Source organism: Rhizopus delemar, genomic scaffold, assembly GCF_000149305.1.
Source record: "Rhizopus delemar RA 99-880 supercont3.24 genomic scaffold, whole genome shotgun sequence".
In the NCBI taxonomy this organism is placed as follows: domain Eukaryota; kingdom Fungi; phylum Mucoromycota; class Mucoromycetes; order Mucorales; family Rhizopodaceae; genus Rhizopus; species Rhizopus delemar.
This window is the reverse complement of record NW_027137855.1, coordinates 1-26,788: the sequence shown is the minus strand read 5'-3', so window position 1 is coordinate 26,788 and position 26,788 is coordinate 1. Positions and strand designations below refer to the sequence as shown.

At 33.6% G+C, this 26,788-nt stretch overlaps 13 protein-coding genes across 13 annotated transcripts; 7 read left to right on the top strand and 6 right to left on the bottom strand.

Annotated features, from left to right (window-relative positions):
• Positions 1 to 1,296: 1,296 nt before the first annotated feature.
• On the top strand, positions 1,297 to 3,016 carry RO3G_16932 (uncharacterized protein; the record flags this gene model as incomplete). Its single annotated transcript, XM_067671516.1, has 5 exons — positions 1,297 to 1,421; positions 1,475 to 1,766; positions 1,822 to 1,940; positions 1,999 to 2,217; positions 2,269 to 3,016. The coding sequence occupies 5 exons, from the start codon at positions 1,297 to 1,299 to the stop codon at positions 3,014 to 3,016; spliced, it is 1,503 nt and encodes a 500-aa protein (XP_067527806.1).
• Positions 3,017 to 3,145: 129 nt separating this feature from the next.
• Positions 3,146 to 3,691, top strand: RO3G_16931 (40S ribosomal protein S27; the record flags this gene model as incomplete). The annotated part of the gene is made up of 3 exons (XM_067671515.1): positions 3,146 to 3,151; positions 3,368 to 3,476; positions 3,552 to 3,691. 3 exons carry the CDS (start codon positions 3,146 to 3,148, stop codon positions 3,689 to 3,691), a joined length of 255 nt encoding a protein of 84 aa, XP_067527805.1.
• Positions 3,692 to 4,702: 1,011 nt separating this feature from the next.
• On the top strand, positions 4,703 to 5,004 carry RO3G_16930 (uncharacterized protein; the record flags this gene model as incomplete). The annotated part of the gene is made up of 2 exons (XM_067671514.1): positions 4,703 to 4,803; positions 4,857 to 5,004. 2 exons carry the CDS (start codon positions 4,703 to 4,705, stop codon positions 5,002 to 5,004), a joined length of 249 nt encoding a protein of 82 aa, XP_067527804.1.
• A 514-nt stretch (positions 5,005 to 5,518) lies between these two features.
• On the bottom strand, positions 5,519 to 7,803 carry RO3G_16929 (uncharacterized protein; the record flags this gene model as incomplete). Its single annotated transcript, XM_067671513.1, has 2 exons — positions 5,519 to 6,841; positions 6,892 to 7,803. 2 exons carry the CDS (start codon positions 7,801 to 7,803, stop codon positions 5,519 to 5,521), a joined length of 2,235 nt encoding a protein of 744 aa, XP_067527803.1.
• Positions 7,804 to 9,388: 1,585 nt separating this feature from the next.
• Positions 9,389 to 9,694, top strand: RO3G_16928 (uncharacterized protein; the record flags this gene model as incomplete). The annotated part of the gene is made up of 2 exons (XM_067671512.1): positions 9,389 to 9,563; positions 9,672 to 9,694. The coding sequence occupies 2 exons, from the start codon at positions 9,389 to 9,391 to the stop codon at positions 9,692 to 9,694; spliced, it is 198 nt and encodes a 65-aa protein (XP_067527802.1).
• Positions 9,695 to 10,389: 695 nt separating this feature from the next.
• Positions 10,390 to 12,824, top strand: RO3G_16927 (uncharacterized protein; the record flags this gene model as incomplete). The annotated part of the gene is made up of 6 exons (XM_067671511.1): positions 10,390 to 10,733; positions 10,777 to 11,294; positions 11,357 to 11,481; positions 11,527 to 12,344; positions 12,391 to 12,661; positions 12,819 to 12,824. The coding sequence occupies 6 exons, from the start codon at positions 10,390 to 10,392 to the stop codon at positions 12,822 to 12,824; spliced, it is 2,082 nt and encodes a 693-aa protein (XP_067527801.1).
• A 358-nt stretch (positions 12,825 to 13,182) lies between these two features.
• RO3G_16926 (uncharacterized protein) lies at positions 13,183 to 13,836 on the bottom strand (the record flags this gene model as incomplete). The annotated part of the gene is made up of 1 exon (XM_067671510.1): positions 13,183 to 13,836. One exon carries the CDS (start codon positions 13,834 to 13,836, stop codon positions 13,183 to 13,185), a length of 654 nt encoding a protein of 217 aa, XP_067527800.1.
• A 530-nt stretch (positions 13,837 to 14,366) lies between these two features.
• On the bottom strand, positions 14,367 to 14,974 carry RO3G_16925 (uncharacterized protein; the record flags this gene model as incomplete). Its single annotated transcript, XM_067671509.1, has 3 exons — positions 14,367 to 14,663; positions 14,720 to 14,801; positions 14,883 to 14,974. The coding sequence occupies 3 exons, from the start codon at positions 14,972 to 14,974 to the stop codon at positions 14,367 to 14,369; spliced, it is 471 nt and encodes a 156-aa protein (XP_067527799.1).
• A 1,414-nt stretch (positions 14,975 to 16,388) lies between these two features.
• RO3G_16924 (uncharacterized protein) lies at positions 16,389 to 16,960 on the top strand (the record flags this gene model as incomplete). The annotated part of the gene is made up of 2 exons (XM_067671508.1): positions 16,389 to 16,413; positions 16,797 to 16,960. The coding sequence occupies 2 exons, from the start codon at positions 16,389 to 16,391 to the stop codon at positions 16,958 to 16,960; spliced, it is 189 nt and encodes a 62-aa protein (XP_067527798.1).
• An 858-nt stretch (positions 16,961 to 17,818) lies between these two features.
• On the bottom strand, positions 17,819 to 18,217 carry RO3G_16923 (uncharacterized protein; the record flags this gene model as incomplete). Its single annotated transcript, XM_067671507.1, has 2 exons — positions 17,819 to 17,982; positions 18,118 to 18,217. 2 exons carry the CDS (start codon positions 18,215 to 18,217, stop codon positions 17,819 to 17,821), a joined length of 264 nt encoding a protein of 87 aa, XP_067527797.1.
• Positions 18,218 to 19,240: 1,023 nt separating this feature from the next.
• Positions 19,241 to 19,549, bottom strand: RO3G_16922 (uncharacterized protein; the record flags this gene model as incomplete). Its single annotated transcript, XM_067671506.1, has 1 exon — positions 19,241 to 19,549. The coding sequence occupies one exon, from the start codon at positions 19,547 to 19,549 to the stop codon at positions 19,241 to 19,243; it is 309 nt and encodes a 102-aa protein (XP_067527796.1).
• Positions 19,550 to 20,476: 927 nt separating this feature from the next.
• On the top strand, positions 20,477 to 20,752 carry RO3G_16921 (uncharacterized protein; the record flags this gene model as incomplete). Its single annotated transcript, XM_067671505.1, has 1 exon — positions 20,477 to 20,752. The coding sequence occupies one exon, from the start codon at positions 20,477 to 20,479 to the stop codon at positions 20,750 to 20,752; it is 276 nt and encodes a 91-aa protein (XP_067527795.1).
• Positions 20,753 to 21,555: 803 nt separating this feature from the next.
• Positions 21,556 to 22,266, bottom strand: RO3G_16920 (uncharacterized protein; the record flags this gene model as incomplete). The annotated part of the gene is made up of 1 exon (XM_067671504.1): positions 21,556 to 22,266. A coding segment is annotated over one exon (711 nt), but the record flags the coding sequence as incomplete, so codon positions are not given.
• Between the last annotated feature and the right edge of the window lie 4,522 nt (positions 22,267 to 26,788).

Sequence of the window (26,788 nt, the reverse complement as noted above, 5' to 3'; positions counted from 1 at the left end):
AGTCTAATAGCGGCAATCAAAAAAAAAAAAAAAAAAAAAAAAAGAAAAAAGAAAAAAGAAAAAGTCAGGCCTGTACTACTGTTGCTCGAGATACAGCAGAATATTGAATAAATTACATAAAGAAATGAATGATCAATTGAGTTCATTAAGGATATAAGCTATTCATAAGCTGGATTACTGTATTAAACCAAAGAAAATAAATGTTTAGATATATCCGAAATTTCGGATTTATAATCAAATCAAATCTCAAACCCAAATGTGAAATAGTTACAATACCATTTGTAGAAAAAGAAGCAAGAAAAAAAAAATACAATAGTCTATGCTTAGATCAGTAATTTTTCCACAACATCCAAGAATGCGTGTGTTCTTGGATATTACAGATTGATGTACAACGTTATTTGATGACCCATACCAAATAAGCTATTTTTCAACTGACTCAAGAGAACAATGTTTGTAAAATTCATTTTTCAGCTTTTTAAATCAACTTGAACCAAAATTTTTGTTATGAAACTAATTCAACAATAGACAGATCTACAAAAAACAACCTAGCTTTATCCGATATTTCGGATTTGTTTATAGGTCAATAATAAGCTTTTATTCTTTCTTTTTGCTAAACAAAAAAGCTTGCAAACGAATTATAAAATGGCAGATAGCTTTTATTATTATTATAATAAACGTAGACAGTATGGTTGTAGCTCCATTATGCACCTAACTGAGCAGTAATCAATCAGAACATTCAAAGTACTTTAAAATTGCAAAAGTTGATAATATGTAACTCTTAAAAACCAAAAAGAATCTATACATTACATTATGCTTAGACAACAACAAAGGTCTGTCAATAGTTGTTTATCAAAATTGCAAAAGATTCTTTACATTTGAACAAAGAATAGTTTGACTCGATATTTATGAATGTCTTTTATATACGCATATCATTTTGGTTAGATGATGTCGATAGTAATGAATGGTTGATTTGCAAGTAGGGATATTTCAGTAGAAAATTCAATGCATGTACTTCTTGAGTCATTACTTGTTAAAGATTCTACTTTGCAATAAAGAATTGCTTGAGTCAATCGTTTGTGTGATTACTCTTGCTAAATATAATCACTATTTATGTGGTAGTTGTCTCTTTTTAAGAGACGAGGAAAATTTATATTTACGACAAACTGATTTAGAAACACGGTATTTTTGGAAATATTGCAACAAGGGGTTCACCTTAAAATTTTTGAAACTCACCTATAATTATTAATTTAATTTCACTTTCTGCTTTTATTTTATTTTTTTTTTTTTTTGCAAAAGATGCCATTTGGTTTCAATCACGAATTAGTTTGTTTAATATCAAGAAGCGCTCTTTGGTCTTTTTTTTCTGATATAAGGCTTGAGGATGTATCTAATGTGCCTCCTGATACTCAACCTCTTATTGTGTAAGGAAATAAATTAAATGCTCACAATAATGTTATACAAACACTTTCTATAGTGCAGCCACGCACCACAACATGATTATCGACCCTGCAGTTCTCTCTGTCACATTTCCCAGAAAACGTCGGCTTCACTATTGGGCCAAAGATTCGATGTTTAAATCACCTTATGCTGCTGCCTTTTTACATGACTGTGGTGTTGTTCCTGTGGATAGAAAGACCAAAAATAATGCTCAGCTTTATGCTGCCACTTTTGAAGTCTTAAAACTGGGTGAAGCAGTAGCTGTATTTCCTGAAGGCACCAGTCATACTCTACCAAAACTAGGTATTTTTAAAGATGGTACAAGTTTTGTAAGCAAACCCCCGCCCATTTCTTGTTGTTCATTAAGATAACCCTGTAAAATAGGCAGCTTTAGAATATGCCAAAATAGTTTCAGAAGAAGGACAAGGACAGTTTGCTCCCGTTTTGCCTGTAGGTATTGTCTATCCAGAAAAATCCAAGTACCGAAGTGTAGTGATTGTAAAGTAAGTGATATGAGTAGAAAAGATATATTTGGATATTCAATTCTATATCCCCGATTAGGTATGGTAAACCTATCTCTGTTGAACCTTATTTACCACTTTATTTGGAAGACCCAAAAAAGGCAGCCAAACAGTTGACAAAGGCAGTTGAGAGTGCTATGGAAAAAATTACTGTAAATGCACCTGATTGGGAAAGTAAATATGCAGCTGATATGGCCAGGTGGCTATTGTTTCCAGGAAAGAATGATTTAATCAGAGACTATATACCAATCACTAAAAGGTAAAGAAAGAAAGAAAGCAAAAGATATCTAAACCCTCTCTTTTTACGTAGTTTAATCAATGGTATGAATACACTTGCTAAAGAGGATGTAGAGATTGCCAAACTTCAGAAAAGCCTTGTTGTATATAAATTAGAACTTGAATCCTTATTGCTCAAGGATGGCCATATTGCAAAGTATAACGAAAAGGAAATAACAGCTGTTTCAACCACAGTTCAACTCTTGCGTCGTACAGCAGCTAGTTTAATCGACCTTCCTTTATTTTTCCCAGGTCTCATTGCTCATTTACCGCTCTATGTGGCAGGCTACTATGCGGGTCAATGCGAAATTTACGAAGAAGTGCGGGCACAGAATAAGATCTTTTTCGGAATGATTCTGGTTCCCATCATTTATCTATCAGCCTTTGTTTGGGGTTGGTTTGCTTTGTTCGCAGGTACCTTTTTTGGCTTCTTTTGTGCTTTGGCTACCTTGGGTATCTTTATGTGGTATCATGTTGTCTCTATCGATGAACGTTATGAAAACTTTAAGGATCTACAGGGACGCTGGCGATTGTTTGATGCTGTTGTGCTTGGCAGAGGCATGTGGCGTAGAAAAGAACGTATTTTAGGATTGAAAAAGTTGCGTACGGAATGTTTGGTGGAGGTACGCAAAATGATCAAGACATATAAGTCAAAGAACGATGATATTCATGTTGTATGGTTGGCTATTCGTCAAAGAGTGAAAGAATTTAATGATGTTTCGAAACTTCGGTCTAAAAAGAAAGCACTTGCAAAACAGTATGAATGGTGCTTTGAAGGTTAAATAAAACAAACATTTTGCTGTCTTTAAAATCAATTTTTTGTTTTGCCGAATCAGAAAAAAATAATTCCCCCCTCCCACAAATGCGATAAAGAAACTCCTTCCCTTTTCACCGAGCCTTCGAGATACACTATGACTGTAAGTATAAGAGGAAAAGGAAAATGGATGAGATGATGAGTTTGTGTATGAAATGGATGAATTAAAATAAAATATGGATGGATGAATAAATGAATAGATTAAAACGCTGAATATATTACATTACGACATGAGAGGAAAATAGAAATGAGGACAATTGGATTCACCATTTTATGCACAGCTCACATTTAAACATGATTATTAAATTCCTCTTTTTAGTTGGCTGTCGATCTTCTTAACCCCTCTATCGAACACGAGAAGCGTTCCCACAAGCTTAAGAGACTTGTGCAATCTCCCAACTCTTACTTCATGGACGTCAAGTGCCCTGGTAAATGCCTTTTTCTTTAAAAAAAAAGACTGTTTGCAGTTCTTGTGGACTGACTGCGCCTCCTTCTTTAATTAGGTTGTTTGAACATCAGCACCGTCTTTAGCCACGCCCAAACCGTTGTTTTGTGTTCCTCTTGCGGTACCGTTTTGTGTCAACCCACTGGTGGTCGTGCTCGTTTGACTGAAGGTTGTTCTTTCCGTAAGAAGGCTAACTAAGCTATTTAATGTTTTGTAAAACCAGCCTTTTTTTTTTTAAAGAGAATAAAAAGAGAAAGAGAAAAGAACCCCGTTTTTACACAAAAGATGTACATTGAATGAGAGAAATAAAGCGTGTAACGATTAAAAAATGTTCAAAAAGTAAAAACTGAGCTTTAACGGTAATTTTTTGTTCTTTTCCCCTTTTATATAAAATGTTCAAGAATGCAAAACTAATTTATATTATTGGTTTCCTGATAAGACTAGCTTTGTTTAGTTTCCCTTCTGTCACAGATACTTTAAGCCAACGCGTAGAATTATCAACGCCAGTTACAAGCTTCAAACGACGTAAATTATGATATTACTGTATGCATGTATATGATTATAACTTTTTTTCGAATTCAGTAACAGAAGGTGTATTCTTGTATAATAGTAACATTCCACCTTATGATGGCGGTGTATTTCATCAGGTAAATAAATAAAACACAAGTTAACTTAGCGTAACCCCTTTATTTTGTAGTCACCTCTATTATTATGCCTATTCTCATTCATCATCTCAATTGCACCTTCCGCTATTCCCTTATTATACACAACTTTAGATCTCACTATTGCTTATGCTCTTTCTGCCATCACTTTCATCAAACAGCAGCAACCAGCGCCCAAATTAAAAATAGAAGAAAATCACATCTCACCTAATACAGTAGCAGCACTCTATTTATTCAATCCATTTTCCATTTTATCATGTGCATCTCAATCAACCCTATTGTTTACTAACCTCAGTATTGTCATGGCTACCTTGAGCGCGCTAAAAGGTAAGGGATATGAACAAAAAGACAGGACGCATTTTGCTTATATGACATACGGCTGCCAGGCAACGTGAAACCATCCATGTTTTGGGCCGCACTTTCTGCTTATTTGAGCTTTTATCCAGCCATGCTTTTACCTGCATTACTACTCTTGCTCAGTAACCAAGTAAAATATTTATATAAAAAAAAATCGAAAAATAAAATTAAAAGGTTTTGATAGAAAGCAATGGCCATTGGATCATTTATGGGTTGGATTGTTGTCTTGTTTGGTGCTTCGAGGTTATTTGTTGGATCTTGGGACTTTATAGGATCTACTTACGGTACCATGTAAATATACATCATATAAGAAAGCACACTGTATTTATTAAAAGCCAATATAGTATCTTTTTGACAGATTTGACACCTAATGTGGGTGTATTTTGGTATTTTTTTATCGAACTGTTTGATCAATTCAGATCATTCTTCATGGTCGTCTTTCAGTTTCACGCCTTTATATTCACTTTGCCTGTTTGTATCAAGTTTAGGTAACATTTAATCATACTTTTGATTATCGACGTACGTATTCATATGCTCATTTGTTTAGTCATCAACCTTTATTTGCCATCACTGTGCTTTGTGGCATTATGGCCATCTTCAAGAGTTATCCTTCAGTAAGTGATGCAACTCTTTATTTAGCGCTCATATCTACACACAGTGAAATTTTCCAATGTAAGAAAAAGAGAGAAAAGAAGAGGATCAAGTACACAGATTAACAAACTTTACTTGTGCAGATTGCCGTCAAAAATTCTTGATCTTCAATTTATTTGTATACGCCTCTGTTTTATCACCTATTTTTTGGCATTTATGGATTTATGCCGGAAGTGGAAATGCCAATTTCTTTTATGCTATTACACTTGTTTATAATTTTGGACAGGTATTTTTATTGATCGAATGTGTCTATGCAACACTTCGACGAGAATTTGATATTGAACATCCAGAAGCAATAGGAAAGCCAGTTGTTCAAAAATAACAATTTTTTTTTTGTTTAATAAAATAAATAGTTTTAAGCAAAAGATTCTTTTGTGTCAGTCACCACCATTTTGACCTTTTCTAATAACAATCCAGACTTCTCCAAGATGCAAGCAAAGAATTCAGCTGTCTCTCGTGAAGATTCAGCAAAGGCTTCGGTTTCACTTCTCTTTTGTTCCTTGTCTTCAATAGCTCTTTGAATTCTATTTTGGATCTCCCAGCCCTCGACACGCAAGACCTTTCGAGATTCACGAGCAATACGATTACTGTGTGCTTCGATATAGCCAGTCTCGCGAGCAGCATTCTTGAATTTCTTGACCAATTTACGTTCGACTGCGTGACGCATGTCGCTCACGACATAGACCATGAAACCTACACTAGCCACACCCACCACAGGAAGGACCCAACGACGGACATTGGGAGAATCAATCAAGCTCGAAACACTCCAGATACTAGAAACAGCGTCTTTGAAACCAAGCATACGACCACCGACCATGGTAGCGGCACCAAGGGATAAGGCGGCACCAGATAATTTATCATCCAAAACAAGATCGAAAAAGTCAGTGGCTTCAACCGTAATGGTAATTTCTTTGGGTTTGACACAGAGCTTGTTGACATCGGCCACAAGAGGGTATTGGCCCAAGTGTTCGACACCCATATCATGAATACGTTCCAGACAGTCACTGGTCTCTCGACGAGCATAAGATTCTTCTTGCTTGATATCCTTCAAGAGCTTTTGACACATGGAATCTGCAATATCTTGAGCATATTGCCAAACGAGCAAGATACCAGGATACTCAATCGAATGGATCGCATTACCAACATTTTCAACAGCCTGGTTCAATTTATTCGAGGCATGTCTTCCAATCGAGGACACAGTGGACTCGGCCACTTTCTCGACTTGCTGAAGCATGCGATCTCTGACCTGCAAAAGATGTTCATAAGCGGGCAAATCACGTTTGAGATCCTCAGATGCCTTTTGGTATTCTTCGGATGATTTCTGCTTGTTTGCCTCTGAAAGGACATTGATATCCAACAGTAGATTAACCAAATAGTTTTTAGCGGGTAACAATTTAGATTTCGTACGATTCTCGAGTACAAACGCTCTCAAACGTTCTTCCAAACGGGCAAAGTCGGGAGCATCCAATTTACGGGATCCGGGTTCGAGGTCAACGTTACCTGCACTGACAAAGTGAACAAGGTCATCCGCATCAGCATAAGTGGCAGGACTGACTTGACGGATTTGCTCGAGAATCAATCGTTTGCAACGGTCCTTGTCACGGATAGAGTCAAATCGATTAACAACAATAAAAATGTGTGTTTTTTCATTGGCTGCGTTCCATAAAAACTCTTTTCCCTATGCAATATGTGAGTATTATTTTCCTTTGGTTATAAATGAGCATTTACAGAAAGTGTGAAATGGTTTTCAGCGCTGACAACAAAGACAACCACATCAATTTCTTCTTGACGAGCAAAGACGGCGGTTGTTTTGACTGAATCGGTGTTTAAACCGGGTGAGTCAATTAAAGCAATATCGACAACACCGTTGTGAAGTAAACTTTCTTGACTGGTACGAGCATCATTTGCATAAATTTTGAGCATCTTGTATTGTTCAAAGTCCTCAGTGATCACTTTGTAAAGATGACGCATCTCGATCACATGGTATGTGTCAGGGTCCAACCGATTGTATTTCTCAACGCAGGGGATTGCATGGACCTGTTCCAGACCATCATTCAACATGGCATCCAAGACCTCACAAAAGATGCTTGTACAGGGTTGCTGGTCGGCAGGCAAGATATCTCGTTTGAGCAATGCGTTGACAAAGGTCGATTTACCTGAATTTAAGTCACCAGTCACCAAGACCTTGGAAGACGTATCCGCCACACGGCCTTGAAGCTTTTCCAAGTGACGAAGACTAGAATCTAATCGATCACTCAACAGGTTAGTGATCGATTGAGTCTCGAGTGTGTTAAGGTCAGTAGAGGTGTGACCCATTTTCAAGTCCAAGCTAAGGATATTGAGGTCTTTATGGCTAAAGAGACCCTGGTTAAAATTGGTTCCACGAGCAGCCTCTAAAATAGCTGAACCCTCGGCAGCAGCAGGTGTTGAAGGGTAGTGCATGGGATACTTGTCCTTGTTGGCCTTACTCAAGTCTCTGCAAAGACTTACAGCAGAATGAATATGAGAGATCAAACGCTGACAGCTGTCTTGGTAAGTTCTCTGTTCTTGAGCTGCGTTCAATCGATATTGGTGAGTTCTGGCTGCAGTGGTAGTAGGTGAAGGAGTAGGTGACTCTAATGGAATGCGAGTGTCGTCCATACTGGGAGCTGAATTCCTTCGAAGCCTAGACGTCAAAAATGACGAAGCTACTTCATAAGTCGACTCTGACATGTTGACTTTCCTCAAATACTGAAGAAATTAGACAAAAAAAAAAAAAAAAAAAAAAAGAACAAAGGAGTTTATTTTTTTGTCTGTACTTGAAATCAAACCATCTGGATACCAGTGCGTACAATGTGTGTTGGGAACCTTTTGTTCTAATTTATTGAGCTTTGAATGACATGAGTCCATTTTTAGAATGATAAAAAAAGCATGTCTTTTATTCCAGTGATATTAATTCATTGAATTTACTATATTTTTAAATATAAAATTTGTATTTTTTTTTTAAGAGTACTGAGGCTTGTCCTTGTACATAAAGATTAATTGTCACTCTCTTTAACGTTTTTTTGATGGTAAACAAAGTCTTTATGTAAAAAGTCAAATTAATAAAAGAAGGTATTTCATTGTTGCTTAGTAATAATCATCATCAATTTAAAGATAAAAAGAAATCCAGGGGTAAGAAACCAGATTGCATTCCACTGAACAAATATATATATGCTTTCCCCACCACAAACTAAACTTAAATTAAAAAAGAAAACTTTTTTTATCTTCAGCAAGCTTTGTCGTTGGAATGCTGTTTTCTTTTGAAATCAGTTATAAAGTGAGACATGTTTTCAAAATAGACAGGCTTACCCTTTCTTTTATACCCTGTATAATGACAGTAATTCATACTTCTTTTCTCATTCATTCTACTATTTATATATACATTGTCTATATTAAAATAAAAGAACCAATGTTTACTAACGGCTTTTTTCCTTTTTTGGACGATCGATGCTTCCATCCGACCAAAGCTTTTATAAAGCAAATAACACTAATCTTTATTCTCTTTTCAAATTAGATATTCTATACTTTCTTTTTCTTGTGTTGCTCAAACAGTTTATGCTTTCTTTGTTCCTATCAAAATTAAATGAAATCTTTATTCATTATCGGTAATTTAATTATTGGAAAGTCATTAAAAGTACCACAGTTGGATCGGCGTTGCTTTATATAAAAAATATTTCTTTTATCTCTTGCTAAAAGATAATCAAGATGGTCCAAGTGAAACATATTGTCGAAGAAATTATTAATGATAACAAGGTTGCTGTATTTTCAAAGTCTTCTTGTTGTTAGTATTTTGTATCACTTTACTTGACTTTTCTTATTTACAAGACATAGGGTAGCCTATAGTATGAAAGCAAAGAAACTCTTAAAGGATCGTAAAGTAGAATTTATTTCTATTGAAATTGATCAAGATGGTTAGAAAATATATTATATGACTGTTATCATAAAGAAGGAGGCTAATAGTATAGGATATTAGACAATGGCACTCTCATTCAACAATATCTTGTACAAAAGACAGGCCAAAGAACTTTACCAAACATCTTTATAAATCAACAACATGTAGGAGGTTGTGATAATTTGCTAAAAGCTAAAAACTCTGGAAAATTAAAAGAGCTTTTAAAATAGACTTTTTTTATTCATGCAATCAATTTATTATCTTTTTTCTTTATTTTTTTTTTTTTTTCCTACTTCTTTTTTATACACCAAAATGGCAAATTGTTTGGTCTCTTTACCAACACATATCTTTACTCTTCAAGATATTGTATTAGACTCTCCTGTTTGGAGAACAAACATGATTCATTTAGAAGATCAGATTGATCAATATGAAAAGTGGTTAGATGGCTTCATTCGTTATTTAAAGAGTTATATTGAGTCGATAATTAGTAAAACTTTTTGTTTCCTTTTACTATTATTTTTTAATATCTCATTCTGTGTAGAATGCCAACAACAAGCAAGTAATCTATGTAAACGAACTTTTCTTTCTGGAATAGATTGTGCCTTGATGGGTAAATGACAAAGGACATAATAAAAAAATAAATGAAAGAAATTGACACTAGATTAGATACGAATATGGCCAACATCATTGTTAATAAGTTTGCCAACACATTACAGTCTACAATAGCTTATAAAACACAACTGGTATATATTAATATATTTTAGTAATACGTAAAATAACAATCTGTAGGTTACTGAATTAGAAGAGATGCTGTTGAATCCCTTACAAAAGCTATATAAACAAGACCTCAAGTTATACAAAGTAAGAGAAAGATAAAAGTAAAAGAAATTATTCACATATATGATGGATAGGAAAGCAGGAAGCAGTTTGAAAAGGCGCTCGATAAATATGAAACTCAACTGAATCGATACTTTGTTCTTAGTAAACAAAAGGAAGCGAGCGCATTAAGGGAGGATGCGTTTCAGATGCATGAACTAAGAAAGTATTATGTGAAGCAAAGTGGGGATCATTTTATTAGATTGATATCATTTAAAACCCAATTAGAGCATATACTCGTCGAATGTTTTTCAAATACAATCAATGCTTATATTGAAGATATTGAAGAGTCCAGGAGGTCCTTTGGGACATTAAAATCAAAATTATCTGGTTGGAAGCAGTGGCTAGATGAGGTAATTGTTTGTATAATTGATTCATCAAAATAACACTAATTTATTTTATAGAGTAAATCGACTTGCGATTATCAACTGAACCAAATGAAAGAGAAATGCGGTGAATTGACAGAGGCTTATATTCAACAATCTACACCACATCGTTCACTAAAAAGATACTCTATTTCGATGCAGGAAAATAGTAGTGATCCATTAGAAAATGGTATAAAGGCTTTGGGGAAACAAGGATATTTGAACAATCGTGTTGCGAGATCATCTTGGACAAGACGTTGGTTCTTTTTACAATCAGGATGGTTTGGTGCAATGACAATTGATAAGCAAAAGGGTTATATTATGCTTTGTGACCGAGTACGTGTATCTGAGTGCACTATTAAAGTCATTACAGAAAGCGATAGAAGGTTTTGCTTTGAAATCATTTGTCCAAAAAGGTAAAATACATGACTCGCTTCTATTTTATTCACAATGAAGTAGTTCATTTTATTTACAAGCAGAAACAGATGAAGATATGCAAGAATGGTTAAGAGCCATAGAGTGCTGTATAAAGAAACAAGAAGACGATGAAGAAGAAAAGCAAGATTTACAAGCATTATTATACCCAAAGGACTTGATGTCATTTACCAAAGATCATTTTGTCTCTGTAACTTCTTTATCTAATAATAGTTTGATACCCACTACTTCAACTACAGCGTCTTTATTAGCATCCATCATGCTCCAAAAGGGACAAATAAAGAATGGTGAACCAGCACCTCCCAAGACAAGTAACAATACAAGTACGAGTAGTTTGCTATCCTCTTGGGGGATGCCTTGGGTGAACACATCTGCAGAGGAAGAATCACTTGGTCAACAAGCGGACACTTGCCTTATATGGCCAGCTCAATTAGAAATAGAAGTAATCAGACCAGAATTAGAGCATTATACATTAGATACACGCCACAGGGAGTTAAGGAAACTGTTTGCCAATGTCCCTCGAGATGAGATCGTCCTTGATGGTAAACAAGAAATTTTTTTATCATATAGAATGTATATCTATAAATACATCTTTTTGTTTTAGCATTCAAAGCGTCATATTATGGACAAAAGGATGATGATCCACAATTTGGATATAGTGGTATTCTTTATTTAACACAAAAATCGCTTTGGTTTTATAGCTGCACATTAATGACTCAACTTCATTTGGTAAGAAAGAAGTGATTGTGTCAAATTGATATTGAACTGGATTAGTGTATGATTCCCTTAGAAAAGATTCAAACCATCAAGATTGAAAAGACAGTAAACGGTACATGGTTACTTTTAGATAGCATGTTATTTGGTCTCTGGTGTTGTAGCACATCATCTGATATTGTACTTGAAAGACTTAAAGTAGCTTCGTCACAAAAAACACAAGATATCCAATCTCTTTATGATACCCTTCGAAATATATCCACCATCAAGATGAATAATCACGTCACTACTTCCAGTGCACTCTATCCATCTGTGACCCCTTTAACAATACAAATACAGCAGCCTTTGCCAGTCATGAAACAGACAAGCTCTAGTTCTACTTCAAATAGCATGGATCATGATGAAGGAATCGATACTGATTCAGCAGCTCATGTTGCATTAAAAGCAGCTTATAATAATAGTAGCAGCCAATCAAAGAGTACATCAAGTAAATTGAAAATGACGACGACTACAATTATAGACAAGAAGGAAGAAGAAGAAGAAGAGTGGCCAAAAGATTTACCACAACCAAAAGAACAAGTTCAATGTGAATGTAAAGATCATTTGGACAAGAAGGAAGCAGAGATTGTGTTGAATATGAGTGCAAAAAAGCTATTTACACTTTTATTTTCAGAAGAGTCCACGGTTTGGAGTCAACTGAATAAAGCAAAGGAATTCGGAGAACCAACAATGACTGAATGGATAAATAAAGAAGATGACGATGATGTGATTAGAGAACGTACGATGACATACATGATGCCTGTAACCAACCCAATGGTAAAAGCAAAAGAAACTCAAGTGGTTGAAACTCAACAAGTCTTGTCAGAACAAGATAGATTGTAAGTGGTAGAATTGCATACTGTATTTAACTCATCATTATATTAGGTCTTATGTTGTTTTAGTGACCACAAAGACGCCTAATTTACCTTACGCAGATACCTTTTTACCATCCATAAAATACTGCATTACTTATATATCACCAAGCAAGTCAAAGATACAGTGTTCAATGGGTATTAAATGGTTAAGAAGTGTCTTGGTTAAAAGTATGATTAAAAGTGCAGCCATGAAAGGTATGGCTGAAACCATCAACAGTCTTTTACCTATCCTTCAACAAATCCAACAACCACAAGGAATAAAAAGACAGAAAAGAGAACAAGTAATTGAATTGACACAGAAAGATAGAACAGGAGGAAGAGGTAGAAAAGAGACGATGATGATGACGTGGAGTAAATTGACAATGATCAACCTACTGCTTGTGTTTATTTGCTTTTTATTGACCTTTTATCAATTCCGTATTCAATACAAATACCAAGCATTAATCAACCATCCGATTCATTGGAAAGGAATCTATTTAAGAGACCTTGAAAATGTAACAGAGTCACAAATAGTGCTTGGAGGACATGTGAACCCGATGACTTATGAATTATTTCAACAAGACAGACTAAATGTGATTGATTGGAAATACAAATGGAATACGAGAGAACACAAGAAAGTTGCGGTAGAACTTAGTTATTCAAGAGAGAGAGTGGGCAGACTTCGATATGAAATACTCTCACTTCTTCGTATACTCAACCGCGTAGAATATCAATTATTAGAAAACGAATATTTTAATTGGCTGTGGGATAAGAAAGTGAATTGTGAGAAAAATGTGTGTGAATTGATTGATCAAGAGATTGTTTATTCTTCTATTTCATAAGCAATTATCTCTTCCAATTGTTCCAATACATTTGGCCATGGCTTCAACTGTTGACGTATCTTTTTTTCCCATAATTCATCCTTCATTGTTGACGTATCAAATAAAGTTTCAATAAATAGTTTGTATTCTTCATCAGACATGGTTTCTTTACAATTAATAAAGAATTGTGGGTATGCTTCTTTTGAAAGATGATCCAGTCTGTTTCTTATCTGTCTTAGCTCTACTTTATCTCTCACTTCTTCTTCTTCTTCTCCTAAATAACCTACGAGTTCTTTAAATTTCTCTAAAAGGGGTGGTACTGGTTCCAATGCCTTTGAGATTCGTGTAATCCATTCGATATCAGACATTTGAGTCCTTGGTACATAAATCGTATTTTCAAATCGAGGCCATTTTTCATTTAAAAATGATTCCAATGATGAAAAGAATGACTTGTTATGTTCTACTAATTCCTTCATTTCCCTTTCACGATCAAATAAAGCAACCAACATTGTGTCTGGTACAGCCTGTGCACGTATATCGATCGTAGGGTTACATGGAGATAATAACTCTTGTTGTTCTTCATTTACTGTTGGAGGTGGTAAATCAAACGTAACGGATCCTTTACGCTTCGTTGTCCTTTCTTCTTCTAAAGACATCATTAAATAATAAAAAGAAAGAAAAGAAAAAAAAAATAAAGTTTGAGTCTTTTCCGTTTTATAAAAAAAAAAAAAAAAAAAAAAAAATCATAGTGACTTTATCTCATGATTTTAACTTTATTACACCTTTACCACTTTTGGGGACAATTCAAAAATAAAAGGTTCTAATTCATACAATCTCTCTTTTTGAAGAAAAAAAGAAAATTAATATATTTCCTGCATCTTTAAAGATAAATTAGTACTCATCAAACTTTTTAATCAAATTATCTCCTTCAAACTGTTTCAGTCAAGAATAAAGATTTACTCTATTCTGCAGGGATTGAATAAAATGAAGTCTTGTTCCTTTCTGAGAATCAAGGTTCACTTGCCGATTAAAGCACATGTTATCATTGGATAAAGATTTTCTCTTTCTTTCTCACTCGTTTGCTTGTAACAATTGATAACAATTAAATTTATAATTAAAACAAAAGGATTTTACTCTTTATTGCTTTAATTCAGATGACTACAAGAAAAACTTGTTTATTAAATGCTTACAGTTGAAATAAGTCAATAATTATGCAGATAATGACAAGAGCACCTGCTGGATAAAGACGATTAGCAGATGAAAGTTCATTGTTTTGCTTGACATGAGATAAACTAGTTGTAGCACTATTACTAGGACTACTGGCTGTTATGCTTGCTACGTTAACCTTGCTTGTACTGGATGGAGCAAGAAGTTTGGAAGATGATGAAGGAACAGCAGCACAGATACCTTGAGCAACGCTCTTTTGAATGCTAGCCTCAGAAGCATAATTGGTACAAAGACCATAACATAACAAAATAAGATTCTATTCAAAAAAGGGTCATTTTTGTATTCTTGTTTGTAAAAGATAGACTGCTTTACTTGAGCATCACACTGACATTTGTAATCAACAGGTCCACAAGTAGATAATAAACTTGTTTGGATTTCTTTACATTTATCAAAGCTTTTTACATATTAATTTCGAGAATTTTATAATTTTATTTTCTTTTTTTTTTTTTTTTTTTTTTTTTTTTTTTTTTTTTACTTTGCTTGTGCTGCACAAGCACCATCAGCATGTACTTGTTGGAGGCTAAAGACGGTAACAAAGACGACGATGAATTGAATGAACTTGTACATTAAGTAAAACTGGAGAAGAAAGAAAAATATATGAAATTGTCTTGTTATTTATATACTTTTTTTTTTTTATTGTCTGTTCCTTCCTCCTTACATATGTGTATATACCCTTAATAAATTATTTTAAATAATAAATAAAAACAAATCAAAAGTTGCGTAAAATAGTACAATTCATTTATATTCTTTGAATTTTTTTATATGTGTTTATAATGAAGTTTAAGATAACAATAGAAAATAAACAAAATAAGCTTTTTTATTATTGCAAAGATGCTAACAGTTTATGTTGTTTATGATATGAAAAGAAACCAGGGATATATTTTATGTATGTTTTGTTTTGTATATACATTTCTTACATTAAATCCCTACGTATCCTTACCGATCTTGTAATAAGATGCAAATATTTTGGTAACTAATGCTTTTATTGAAGGATAAAATACGTATAATGATCTATTTCTTTTTTTTTATTGATCAAAATTATTATTATTTTTTTTATGAAAGCACTTCGTTACTCTTTTATTTGCTTACCCTGTCAATTTAATACAAAATTAGAGATAATGACATTTATAGAAAAACAGTTCAGTAGGATATGAAGAAAAATCCCTACGTAATGTCATCGTCAATGCTTACTAAGGATATATCAGTAGAAGATGAAGACAAAACAATAATTTTCCTTTCTAATAAAGGGATATTTAAAGATATTCTGCTTCTGTGTTAATACTTAACCTCTTTTCGTTCATCATAACAATCCAGAAAAACCATAAGCTAAAAAAATAAACAAATTAAAATAACGTAAATCACAATTTATGTAATTATTGAATCAGTTTTTAAAGAAAATAGAAAGTTTTTTGATCTTAGTTCATTCCATAATAAAACTTGGGAAACAAAAATGATTTATAGAAATATAATAATACGTTCATAATAATCTGGAAGCATTTCTCAGTTTTTGTATAAATACTCTTTATAACTTTGTTTAATAAACATTAGACAAGAATCATAAGTGAATTTCTTGTCTAGTCCTTCTTGATTACTCTTGATTTAGTCTCAATCCAGTTATCTAATTTTATTCAACCCCATTGACTGTAAGCTCTTAACATCACCGCCCTTAGTTCTCAACTGTACCTAACAGTAAATATAGTGAATCAATCTAGTTCCATACATCTTCACTATGATTGCTATTAAATATGATCACCCTACAATTACTACATACAGCTATAATTAATTAAAGCAACTTGGAAAGATTAAACTGAGTCTTTATGAAATGATACAAATATTAGATACAGTGACATTTCACAAAGAGGTATTCTTTTTTCAATCTCATTGAGCTTTATGTTTTTTTGTTTTAACGAAAAGTCATATGGACGTAAGTCATATTTTGCCAGTGGAAAAAAAAAAAAAAAAAAAAAAAAAAAAAAAAAAAATGCCCTCCAAGCTTATACCAACAAGTAAAAGAAGAAGCACCGATAGTCTTGAGAAAGAGACTTTATAAAGACTATTTAAACCATGAAGAAAACAACAAATACGATTTTACTAAAGTACAAGTACCATTAGAATAGAAATAGAATATGTATAATATTAAGAACTTACCTTTTATAAAAAAAAAAAAAGTACTTTTTTTTGTAGGCTTATTTTTACCAATGTTACACTTATTCACTGTCTATCTATATTATAAATCAAAAACAGTTGCCTTTCATGTAATTTACATCTAATGATATCCCAAAAGATAACTTATACATTGCTTGAACAAGTTTTATTACTTGAGTGCAATATCTTTAACATGGAGAGTATTCTTTTTTTCCTTTTCTTTTCTTTTTTTTTTTTACATTAGGAATTCGTAATGGGACACATTCGGATGACGGACATGAACCTCATAAGCAAAGTTGTTCTTTCCAATACGATAAAACTAAGAATATCAAACTTATATTACTGCTTGTTGCTGAAAAGTTATTTTTGGTAAAGAAAGTTGTCATTGCTCACATCTCTAATGGCTAATGGCAAATTACACCCACGTACAAACATAAAGTAAGTAATGAACTAGTATAAGCTTAAAAACATATATTCCTTTATATTATTTGTCATAAAAAATAATAAAGCAATCTTTATTTGATAAACAAAAAAGTTTTGTATGTATTTGTTAATTATACAGTAGTTACAAAAACTATTGCAACGCGAGTTCAAATCTCGCACGGAGACCAACATCTCTCCAACGATTCAACATATCAATGTAAAATTATAGTCATTTGTAAAACTGCATCTTGGCTCTTATGAGACATCACGGCTTATGGCTTTCCTTTGCTAGTCATGGAGATATTGCCAAGTTAATGTCACATTTTTAAAAATAGCCATATTTCATTAATTGTATTATTTGACTTCAAAACGTGTATGACACCTTTTGCTCTAATAGCTGCATCTATTCTTGCTAGCATGCTGTTGAAATACCTTTGGCAAATATATTTGTTAAATATATTTCATTTTACGTATAAGTTTTGTCGCCAACAGTCCAAACTTGTCGCATGTGTTTTAAATGCACTAAGTAGCAACATAAGTGAATGCCATACGTGCTCCACAACGTTCAACTTTGGGATTTGTGATAAGCAGTATTAACTTAGCGTACACTATGTTCTTTTCATTAAATAGTTGTCGATCGAGATGTATGTTTAGGCTCAATGTCTCGTCGAAAGTAAATCTGTGTTTTGTGCCATTTGAAGCACTTCGATGTATACAGGTAGTTTATGCCAGGAATATGTTGATGCACTTCCAAATCCAATATCTAATCGCAAGCTTGATATGCCTGTCCAGGGCCTCATGAAGATATGCGTCCCCATAAGGTTAAATCAGGCCCACCATGCTTCACTGTAAGGTCGAGGTGATATGGTCGCAATATGCTGCTAGCTCTTGTCCAATAGTATTTGACACCATCGGTGCCCCAAATACTAGATTTTGTTTCATTGGAGAATACTGCCTGTCTTCATCGATCAACACTCCAATCCTTATATCCTTTTGCCTATGCCAAGCTATTTTGAATATACTTAATTGTTAAAAGTAGCTGCTTTTTCTGTAGCTTTGCATGGACATTCTTTTTTTCAGGATGTTTACTGCAGTGATATAAGACATAGAGAGTCCTAGCTCCATTAGCCTGAGGAACATACCTCTAGCTGTCTGTATATCTCCTTTGAGTACCAATAATCTGATGTACTTTCTAGTTAATACAGGAGGAACCACAGGATGGACCCCTTTGCATGCTGTCATACTCTTTAAAAACTTCTTTACGTAACGGCCTACTATTGATGAATGTATTCCAAATATATCTATAATTTCTGTGAATGATCTACTTTCAAAAATAGCTAATCTAATGTTGACTTGCTTGCTGTAGGGTCTGGGCGATAGCAGATTATACGTATACGACGTGAATACATAAACAATAAAAAGATGAATTAAATTGAACGAACTTGAAGCTGTTTGAATAACGATCTCAAAGCATACTCCCAGGGTAGTTGGCATAGATCAAAATGAACAAGGTTAGCCCTAGGAATATAGAGGATTTTGCAACTCAAATGGCGCGATCGAGTTTTCGAATAAAGAAAATTTCAAAAAAGCGGAACTTGAAATCGCGTACATCCATCATTTTGTTTCCATAACATTTGATAATCTAGTATATTAAAGAACGGAGGCCAGTTTATGCACTGAGGGGAATACAGCGTGATACCTGGATTTCACAGAAATTGAGAAGCGATTTACCTGAAAAGTGCAAATCGTTGCAATAGTTTTTGTAACTACTGTAACTGCCTTGTAACAAAATGTTAGCAGAACTTCTTTTTATTCTTTTAAAATATACACGTATTTTTTTATTATAATTGTAAAGGCATTTGCATTTCTATAAAGTATATTTGTTGCTAGATTACTATTTTCATTTGAACAATGAACTTTCTATTGCTATATTCTTTTTTTTCTTTTTCTTTTTCCCAAACACGACTATTTTGTTACATTCTGTAACATGTTTGTAATGACCTAAGCTAAAAATTCAAATGTTGACGAAGTGAAGTCGATAAATGTGGTATTGGCTCCAATAGTCGCGCTTTATTTTCCTTTTTTGTAATACAATATAATATAAATTATAAAATAAATCTATTCTGTCCTCTTTATACCTTCAAAAGTCGAGGACTTCGTTCAATTTTTTTTTTAAATGTGGTTATTCATATCTTTAGGGCGGGAACTACTTGTGTAGAATTTCTGGCATCCATCTTTGTAATCATGAGGGTGGGAACATCACATTTATCGACTTCGCTTCGTCAACATTTGATTGTTGGAGGAACGAACAACAATCTTCGTTGACTCCGCTACGTCTCCTAATGTGGTATGGTTATCCGTGAAAGAAAAAATTGAATTGACAATATTTGTGCTCTTGTTTTCTTGTGCAGTAGGCTTGTAGTAATATTTTTCGAAGGTTTTCGTCTGGTGACTCCAATTTGCATGGTCTTTTATGTCTGAGATTGATTGGCCCATTTCCACTGCTTTTGTGCTTGAGGCTGACCTTAAGCTGTGTGGTTTATATACCTTGGTAGCAATTTCCGCTCGTTCCATTGTCTGTCTTATCCATGCTGCAACCGTGCTTGTCCTAACTGATGTTGTTTTTTTCCTTATCTTCAATATAGGCAAGAAATAGCGTGTGGTTTTGTGGGAGATTTGTTCATAAGTTTGCAGTATTCCGAATAAATTGATATAATGTTAGAGTGGGACAAAGATCTGGATCATCTATTAGACCTAGTTGGGTAGTTTTCACTTGTGTTTCTTTGGCCTGTGTGAAATGTATAGTAGTTGCCTTCACTTCGTTTTCTTCAAGGTCGAACGTTATATGTCTATATTGTAATGCACCTATATCTGATCTTGGACGTCCAAATGTTGCCATACATAAGAGAACTATTGTTTTCAGTTGTAAATCATAAAGTGATAGTTCAGTTGAATTTGTCCTGTTGTAGAACAGTAACTGATTGTAGTTGATATACAGTGACTCCCAAAACTGTCCCAATGTTTTGTAATTTTGTCTTTTACCGTCAATGGTGCGATTACTGATTGCGTAAAGTATGCCTTGTTGCACCTCATTTGAAAGCTGTGGTGGTGTAGATGTACGTGGTACAGACTATATCTCAGTCGATGTAGCACAGACGGAGATAATGAATGTAAAAAATGACCGGTGCATTGGGACAGTTTTGGGAGCATATTAAAAAAATCACAATTTATTTATTTGTTTATTATTAATAGTTTGACCAACGCTCTTTGTTCTAAATATACTTACGTATACGTTGTGGCATACTTCCTGTAACTTTTTGTCACTCTTCCGGCATCATATGTCGTACCAAACTTGATCATACGTTCATAAAGCTCATTCATGCATTTTGGTACAGCTTCATAGTAATTAAGCCTCCTTTTCATCAATGATCACATGTTTTCCGTAGTCTTTAAGTCAGGAGATTGTTCAGGCCATTGTAAAACATTATAAAGTCGTTTTTGATGGTACTACTTTACTACTTTTGGAGTATGATTAGGGTCGTTGTCATGCTGGCAAATCACCTGATGACGTTCGAAGCCTACTTTATCGACACCTTATTCTATCGTACGCTCCAACTTACCTTCCAAGGTCTCTTTGTGCATTGCTTTGTCCATATTACCATTGGTTTTGCACATCCAACCGACTCCAGCATAGGTAATGGCATTCCACAGCATGATATTGCATCCATCGTGTTTAATAGCAATCTTCACGTGATGGCGTTTGAGGCTTTCCCTTGATCGAATCCAAGCCTAGGTGTGTCCATCCAAATTAAATCTATTTACTTTTGTCTCGTCTGGCCAAATAACGCGCTCCTAGTCATCTACTGTCGAGTTACTGTGAGCAATACACCAAGAAAGTTTGTTGCGGATATTCTTTGCACTGAGTAATGGCTTCTTTGGCTTCTCAATCGCGCCTAAGACTATCTTTCGAAGGTCTTTATGAACTCTTTCAATACCTACGTTCTTTCCAATATGGTTTTCAAGACATTTGGTAACCTTCACAGCACTCGGAACGCAATTTTTGGTGAGCTGGCGTACATAGTAATGTTCATCAGCTGCAGACAATACCTTGGATCGACCCCCGTTCGGCCTCATAACACTAGAGCAATGGGTTTTTCGGAGTCTTCTAACCGTACTCTTACTTAAACCCGTCAATTCTTCCATCTCCCGAACTGACTTATCTTGTTTAAGGAAAGTAATAGCTTGAAATACCATATCTTCTGGGACTTGTTTCACGTTGAGATTTAATGAGCGAGTTATAGCCGAGTAGGAGCTTTAAATTCCAGCAGATAATAATTAGGACATCGGATACGTTTGTGGCGCTAATATATTCAGTTTGGTGATTGTATGCAAGTTGTGGATGGATATTTTATAGATATTCTGATTTTTTCAATATGCTCCCAAAACTGTCCCAATGCACCGGTCATTTTTTACATTCATTATCTCCGTCTGTGCTACATCAATTGAGAAGCAGTCTGTACCACGTACATGTACACCACCACAGCTTTCAAATGAGGTGCAACAAGGCATACTTTACGCAATCAGTAATCGCACCATTGACGGTAAAAGACAAACTTACAAAACATTGGGACAGTTTTGGGAGTCACTGTATGACCAACTTGGCCACAACCATAACAAGTGAAACTTGCTTGCCCATTCATATTTCTATTTGGAGTAGCATAGATTTTCAATGCATTCAATTGTTGGGTTAGACTTTTCACTTCAGATGACAGCGAAGAGACAACATCCTGACTAGCATTGCTGCTTTGATTAACAGGAATGCTGCTCATTGATTCACTCCCAAAATCCTTAGTGGGTGCAATGTTTTCTTTTTTATTTTTTATACCATTGTATTTCAAACTCAAGGATTCTAATTGCTTTGCGTCCTTTACTGCAGCTTCCCAAGTCAAAGGACGAGCTCTTTCCACTTCGTAAGCGTATTCTTGTCTTAAAGCAGAGATGAACACTTCGATTTTGTCACTTTCATCGTCCCAACCAAGCCGTTGAAACATGTCTAGTTGGTAAGTCACCAGTTCGTCAATGGACTCATTCTCGTATTGTTTTTTGTTCTTTAGCTCCTTCCTCCACTGCATTTTTGTTTCTTCGTTTATGTAATTTCCCAAGAACTTGGTTTTAAATTCACCCCACGTGGTCACATAGTCCTCGATGGAATCCCACCAGATTCCTGCATTACCTTTCAATAATGTTCCCACAATTAACAAAATGTCCATATCATTGGCCTTTGTTCCTTTCTGTGTTAACTCGTAAGAATAAAAAGACTTTAAAATTCAACGAGACTGAAAAAATTCTATATTTTTATTTAATATTGTAATATCTGGTATTTATATTCTTTTCATGGAGGCTTAATTAATTATAACTGAAGATCTATCGTGAATAAACTTTAATGTAAAGATCTGTTCCAGGTTATGCAAGTGGGCTGTTTTATAATTATTTCTTAAGTAGATTTGTTTTTATGTCGCATTGCATCCGGAGTTATATTAAAAACTTGCATTGAGTTAAAGGAGTGGAATTAGTTATGACCGAATAATAGAGAAAAGACTGTAATAAATCTTTGTAAAGCATTCACTACTCTAATTTCTTATAAATTGAATATGAATCATGTTTAAAGTATGTTGGAATACGACACTTTCCTTATTCTATCAATGGATCTCAGCCAAGAACCAGGGTTTTCGCCTTTCACACCATAAAATGGCTCAGGTCTAGCCATAAAAGACTTGATTGTAGTGAAGTTATTGAACATATCACCGTTTTCGCTTGCGATTTCTTTAACCATAAAAATTTTTTTTGATGGATGGATCTTCTTGTGTTAATCTTTCTTGTTTTCTCTTTTTTTTTTATTTTGTTCCTTCTCCTTGACGCTGTCAAACTTTATCGGTCCTTGAAAAAGTTTTTTCCTTGTAAAAAAATTTTTTTTTATAGTACGAATTGGATGATTTGTTTATGTGCACGCCCAGCTTCTCCACCAAACTGAGACAATTGGTACTTAAGTGTTATAATATTACTGGTTACGATATGTATTGTTGTTGCTCTACTGCTGCACGTAGTGATTGATTTGAATATAGCAATAATTCCACCAATTCCTTCTGAGTATATTATTGTAGTATATTCGTCAAAAATAATCTCTTCCTTCAGATTACGTCAACAAACTTCTTCACAAGTAGTAATAGAATAAAAGTAGTAATTAGGGATTGTTCAGTTAAAATATACAATAAAGATTATATATAAATTTAATGAACGTGAACACAAAGGATCGAGACAATAAGTATTTGCTTGTTACAATAATCCAAAAATGGAATTAAGGTTTAGGTTTATATAAAATAAAGATAAGGATAAAAACGCTCCTTCCTCATCAATCTTCCATTCAGCAAAACTTATAAGGACACCTCTGCACTCAGCAACGTGATGACGTCGGCCACTGGAAATTATCGTGCAAACTCTGCGAACCGTTCATTGTTAACTATATGCTTTTCTGTTCAGCAATATCAAAATCTGTGATTGAATGCGTATTTATGCCGACGACGATATCAGCCATACTTTACAGACCTATAATTCTATTATTTATTCTACGTCTTGCTAATGCAGATACTGACGGGAGTGATAATTCAGAGTTCTAAGTAGATTTAATCCTTACTGTGCGAGGACGTCTATCTTGGTAGCTGCTTTTCATAGTCTTTTCTACGTCAGAAAAAAATTGGGGACCAATGATACTTTTCAAATCAATGCTTTATTTGTCTTTTTGTTCTTTATAAACCACTCATATTGCCTTATAGACTTCTTTATCGACCACTCATATTGCTTTATATACTTCTTTATGAACCACTTATATTGCTTTATATACACAAAAAAATAGGGATTTGGTTTATAAAAAATAGCTTTTTTTTTTTATTTAAATAAAATAATAATAACAATATACAGTATTTCTTTGCTTGTAGTGTTTTAAAAGTTTACTCGACTTACCTAATGTCATCAAAATAGCATCATCTAATCTAAAAATACATCGATTAATCTCGTGGAACTCAAAAAGTTTTCACAAAAAAAAAAGCCAAGCCAAGCTCAAGGATGCAAAGACACAAGGATTCAAGGACGCAATGACTTGGGCACTCAAAGCAAAAGAAAAGACATCAGTACTTAAAACCCGAAGCGAGCACAGAAAAAAAAAAGATAGAAAGAGGCCAAAGCAAAGCAGCATTCATCTATAACAGTTATTAGCGATCGCGTATATATAGAAGTAATAGTACTTTTCTTTAGATAGACCAGAAGAAGACTAGCTAAGCTTATACCAACAAATAACGAAAAGGGAAGTAGCATGCATCTATAATAATTATTAGCTATTGAGTACATGAAGTAGAAGTAATAACACCTTACTTTAGATGAACCAGGTAAAAAAAAAAAGACGCTAGTCAAGTTTATACCAACAAGTAAAAAAAAAAAAAAGAAGCAGCATGCATCTATAATTACTATTAGTTATGAAGGATATTTTATAAAAGTAATAGTACCTTGCTTTAGATGAACCAGGAAAAAAAAGAAGAAAAAAGAAAAGACAGAAAAAAATAACACCAGCCAAGCTTATACCAGCAAGTAAAAGAAGAAGCAACGATAATCCCGGGAAAGAGACTTTGTAAAGACCATTTAAAACATTAAGAAAGCAGGCAATACGATTTTACTAAAGTAAAAGTACTATTAGAACAGGAATGGAATATATATAATATTAAGAATTTACCTTTTATAAAAAAGAGAAGAAGAAGAAAAAAAAAGAGAGAAGTGCTTTCTTTGTAGCCTTATTTTTACCAATGTTACACTTATTCACTGTCTGAACATATAAGTCAAAAACAGTTGCTTTTCATGTAGTTTACTTTTAGTGATATCCCAAAAAATAACTTATACATTGCTTGAACAAGTTTTATTACTTGAGTGTAATATCTTTAACATGGAGAGTATTCTTTTTTCTTTTTTTTATTTTAGGTAAAAAAAAATTCGGTCTTAACGGACTACAGCAGTAAAACAGGTTTTTTTTTCTCCCTGGTTTTGTTTCATGGAACACATTAGATGCTCAAGGTACAAAAGATAAAAAAGAAAGCTCAAGTTCTGGTCAAATGTAAGTTTATAAAAAAAAATAATAACAACCAAGTCTAATGTCGGTTTCTTTTTTTTTTTTTTTACATTAGGAATTCCTAATGGGACACATTCGGATGACGAACATGAACCTCATGAGCAAAGTTGTTCTTTCCAACTTAAAGAAACTATAAGAATATTAAACTTACATTGTTGTTTATTGCTGAAAAGTTCTTTTTGGTAAAGAAAGTTGTCATTGCTAACATCTCTAATGACTAATGGCTAATGGCTAATGGCAAATTACACCCATGTGCAAACATAAAGTAAGTAATGAACGAGTATAAGCTTAAAAAACATATATTTTTTTATATTATTTGTCATAAAAAATAATAAAACAATCTATTTATTTGATAAACAAAAACGTTTTGTATGTATTTATTAATTATAACTGCCTTGTAACAAAATGTTAGCAGAGCTTCTTTATTTTTTTATTCTTTTAGAATATACACGTATTCTTTTTTTATAATGTAAAAGTAATTTGCATTTCTATAAAGTGTACTTGTTGTTAGATTATTGTTTTTATTTGAATAATGAACTTTCTATTGCTAGACTCGTTTTTTTTTTTTACTTAATCTATTTTTTTTTACTTAGTCCTTTTTTTTTCAAACACGACTATTTTGTTACTTTCTGTTACACATTTCTAATGACCTAAGCTAAAAACCACAGACTGCCTTCCTAATATGTATTCTTCTGAACAAAATAATCGCAAAATGCTTTTGATTTCCGCATTTTGCCCTCAAAAATAAAAAAAAGAAGACATTGGTCTTTGAACAATAGAGAGGAACAGGATTTACAAAAAAAGATCATCTGTAAAAAAAAAGACACTTTTTTAAAACATGAATAACTTTATGAATACTTACCCTACAAAAACAATAAAAATATTGTTCAATTCTTTATTTTTTTCGCATCTAAATCTTTTTTCAAATTTCAAAAAGGTGCAATACAGCAAGATATAATGGTATCTCATAAAAAAATTATAAAATCTACGGATCTATAATTGTTAGGTCTGTTAAAATTCTACGTCAAAGTCCCCACATTATTTGCAGTGGGCAACACTGGAAATAATCGTGCAAACTCTGCGAACCGTTAATTGTTAGGTATATGCTTTTATGTTCAGCGATATGAAAATCTGTGATTGAATGCATATTTATGCCGACGTCAACATCTGCACCGTTTATTGACCTATGATTCTATTATTTATTCTGCGTTTTGCTAATGCAGATACTGACGGGAGTGATAATTCAGAGTTCTAAGTAGATTTAATCCTTACTGTGCGAGGACGTCTATCTTGGTAGCTGCTTTTCATAGTCTTTTCTACGTCAGAAAAAAATTGGGGACCAATGATACTTTTCAAATCAATGCTTTATTTGTCTTTTTGTTCTTTATAAACCACTCATATTGCCTTATAGACTTCTTTATCGACCACTCATATTGCTTTATATACTTCTTTATGAACCACTTATATTGCTTTATATACACAAAAAAATAGGGATTTGGTTTATAAAAATAGCTTTTTTTTTATTCAAATAAAATAATAATAACAATATAGAGTATTTCTTTGCTTGTAGTGCTTTAAAAGCTTATTTGACTTACCTATTGTCACCAAAATAGCATCATCTAATCTAAAAATACATCAATTAA